This window comes from Aegilops tauschii, chromosome 3 (genome assembly GCF_002575655.3).
Source record: "Aegilops tauschii subsp. strangulata cultivar AL8/78 chromosome 3, Aet v6.0, whole genome shotgun sequence".
Classification (NCBI taxonomy): domain Eukaryota; kingdom Viridiplantae; phylum Streptophyta; class Magnoliopsida; order Poales; family Poaceae; genus Aegilops; species Aegilops tauschii.
Genome location: NC_053037.3, coordinates 385,344,836 through 385,347,950, shown reverse-complemented (window position 1 = coordinate 385,347,950; position 3,115 = coordinate 385,344,836). Strand labels below are relative to the sequence as shown.

The 3,115-nt window shown below is 50.9% G+C and overlaps 1 protein-coding gene across 1 annotated transcript; it reads left to right on the top strand.

Annotated features, from left to right (window-relative positions):
• Window positions 1-3,115, top strand: LOC120976774 (uncharacterized). The gene is made up of 2 exons (XM_073510643.1): window positions 1-346; window positions 444-3,115. The coding sequence occupies exons 1-2, from the start codon at window positions 208-210 to the stop codon at window positions 557-559; spliced, it is 255 nt and encodes an 84-aa protein (XP_073366744.1). The 5' UTR covers window positions 1-207; the 3' UTR covers window positions 560-3,115.

Genomic DNA, 3,115 nt, shown 5'->3' with positions numbered 1-3,115 from the left:
TCATCGTCGCGGTGACCTCTCCGCCAAGGCAAGGCAGCCCCTCCCCCAAGTCTCCCCGCGCGAATAAAAGGCCGGCCGGTCGGTCGGCTTCCAGCGGTCAGGCACGTCTCTTCCATTTCCAACCAGTCACAACTCGCCACTGCACCAATAAGCCGGCCGGTCCGTGCGATCCAAGAGTATCAGTATACTGTATACGTCGCTATAGCCATGCTCGGGGGGAGAAACAATGGGCCGTCGACGACGTCGAAGGCCCGAGCGGACGGCGCTGGCCTCGCCGGCGCCAGCACCGTCGTCGCCGACGGCGGGCAGGCGGAGGTCGCAGCCTCGCAGTTCGTCGTGCAGCTAGGTGAACACCGATCACCTCCTCGATCGATCTAACATGTCTAGCACTGTATAGTATAGGTGCACGAAATCATTGACTGTATACAAAATCCGGCATGCAGATGAGGCGGCTCGGGAGAGGCTGGAGCGCATGAACCGGAGGCTGAGTCTGCTGGAGCAGCAGATGGAGATGCTGGAGGCGGAGGTTGGGAGGGCCAGCAGTACCGCCGACGACTAGGAGTAGCGGCGCCGGATGCAAGTAGAAGCCTTCCTTTTCTTCTTTTCCCTTCTCAGCTTCTTGCTGATGGAAGAACACGCACGCACGGTGATAGTATCATGCGCTTGCTTGTTAGGCCTTTTCTTGTAGTGATGGAAGAACATGACTATCCAGAAACAAGCACGACAGTGGAAACCCAGGCTTCTCCCCGCTCGGGATTCCTGGCCGTCGGATCTTCCTTTGATGCATTCTGGACCGTAGGATCTCGCTCGGGAGAGATCTCGGCCGTCGGATCACTGCTACAATGAATAGTGATGAATAATAGCCTCCATTCGATTTTTCTTACTGACTTTTCTTACTCCGAAATTACTGTCTTACCTTGCTGACGTGTGGGGTCGATCCCTGGTGGGCCGCGCCGGTCAGCGACTGTGTCTGCGAGCGTGGTATGTGCGTTATTTAGTGTAGAAGTATTCATGCCACCGCCTGTAAAACTAGATGGCCGCCAAGGGTATTTTGGACATTTCGCGTACACCTATAAAACCGAAGCAGCAGCGACTGAAAACCTAGCCGCTTCCTCCCCTTGCGCGGTCGCGCCGCCTCCCCTCGTCCAGCCATCTCCCCGACCTCGCCGCCCCACACACACCTCCGCTCGCCCAGCCCTCTCCCCGACCTCACCGCCCCACCCACATCGCCGCCACCGACGCCCCTCAGACCTCGCCACCGCGGACCTCTCTCCTTGTCTTCCTCGCACCACGGCGCCCGCAACCTCCTCCCTCCCGTCAACAGAAGGGGAGGAAAGAGAAGAGGGAGAGCGAGCGCGTCAGACGGCGGCCATGGCGGCGCCGTCGTCCGACCTCGGCCTCCGACTGCTGACCTCTCTCCTCGTTTTCCTCGCACCACGGCGCCCGCAACTTCCTCTCCCTCCCGTAAACTTCTCCAGGATCTACAACATCGACGGCTACGGCAGCGCCACGGTGCACCGCCAGCGCCACGCGCGCAATGGCTGGGGGCTCCGCCGGCCACGGCAGTCCGCACGCCCCGGCCTGGATCCCCATGCGCTGTCTTCCCCGACGGCGTGAGGGCGGCCACCTGAGGAACCTGGCTGGCGGACGAGGTTGGGCAGCTCCAAGGTTCTTCGTCCTGCCGCTGATGCCCACCGGCCACTTCCGCCGGGCTTCGTCGTGGGAGGGGGTGCACCAGCGAGGAGCAGCAGGGGAGGAGATGAGGATACACCGCCGGACTCCCTCTTCACTTTATGGTTGCATCTTCCCCGTGAGCTCCTTCTTCCATTCCCTTGCTTCCCTCGCGTGCTCCTCCTGTGTATTTCGATTTGGTTGTGAGATTGTACTCCATGGTGCTTGCAGGTCCGTGTACATTTATTCCAGTGCTCAATCATTGTCTGTCTCAACCAAACCTAACATGGCGGTGCGAATTTCTGCTAGGTATGCTTCTCCCTCCCATTAACTCCTTCTGATTATTCATATAGATATGTTTTTCTCATTTTTACTGATATATATCATCGGATGGATTATTGATGCTTTGTGTCATTCTGCAATTAGCGTCATGGTTATTTAAGATAGAAGTGGAATGTTAATTGGCTGGTAGTGGCATGTTCAAGCATTTGTTTTATGCACAGAAGGTGCTGCATAAAAACAAATTCTTATACATGCTGTGTGTATAAGAATAAAAAGAAGTGGAATGTGTATTGGCTGGAAAAAAAATCACATACAGGAGTAATAAAGCATTAGTTTTTATGCAGCACCTTCGGTTATAAGAATTTGTTTTCTAATTCTTGATGGTCAATCACAGAGCATTAATTTTTGTTTGCTTTACAATTTTTCAGGAGTAATCGAATGTTAATTGGCTGGTAGTGGCATGTTCAAGTATGGAAAATGATGAGCTCCTACTTCTTTTTATGCCAACTCTATTTAGTAGGTGAGCTGCGACCTTCTTCCCCACATGTCTGTGGTAATCAGTTATCCTCCAGAGGGAATTTTGATTGTGATTAGTATCTTTAGACCTTGGCCATATTCGTCAGTACTCACGCTCTCCTTCATTTCTCCTCATTTTTTAAATGTATTGACCTCTGATATATACAACTGAAATCGATGTGCCAAACAACAAGAAATAGAAGTAACAAGGGATATCTATATATTGGAAGATTTTGAGTGCCATTTTATTAGAGTAATTCTGAAATGCTGCCTCATTTTTTTTTCATTCGTGTTGTTTCTCATAGTTTTAAACTAAAAGGAGGAGCTATATAAATTGTCCTCTATCTTTCGAAAACATGTTGTCGTGTAGATTTGTGCAGTCATGGTCAACTGGTATAGATATGTATAGTTTCAAAAGAACATTACAGATATGTATAGTTTCTATGGTTTCTAGGTTGTGAAAGTTCCCCATCTAGGGTGGTTTGGATGTATGTTCCTTAGGCAAGCGACATATAGACAGATCTGAGTTGAAGAGAAGAAGAATTTAGCTAAAGAGGTGAAGAAGATCAAAGTGATTTTTCTCCCTCATTTCAACCTTTTATTGCATTTTGATGCTATAGTTTGTGATGATGTGTATGTGCACTTG

Excerpts from the sequence above, each read along its gene's own strand:
- LOC120976774 (XM_073510643.1), top strand. The coding sequence starts at position 208 with ATGCTCGGGGGGAGAAACAATGGGCCGTCGACGACGTCGAAGGCCCGA. Across the intron at positions 347-443 it reads GCAGTTCGTCGTGCAGCTAG|ATGAGGCGGCTCGGGAGAGG; the intron begins GTGAACACCGAT and ends TCCGGCATGCAG.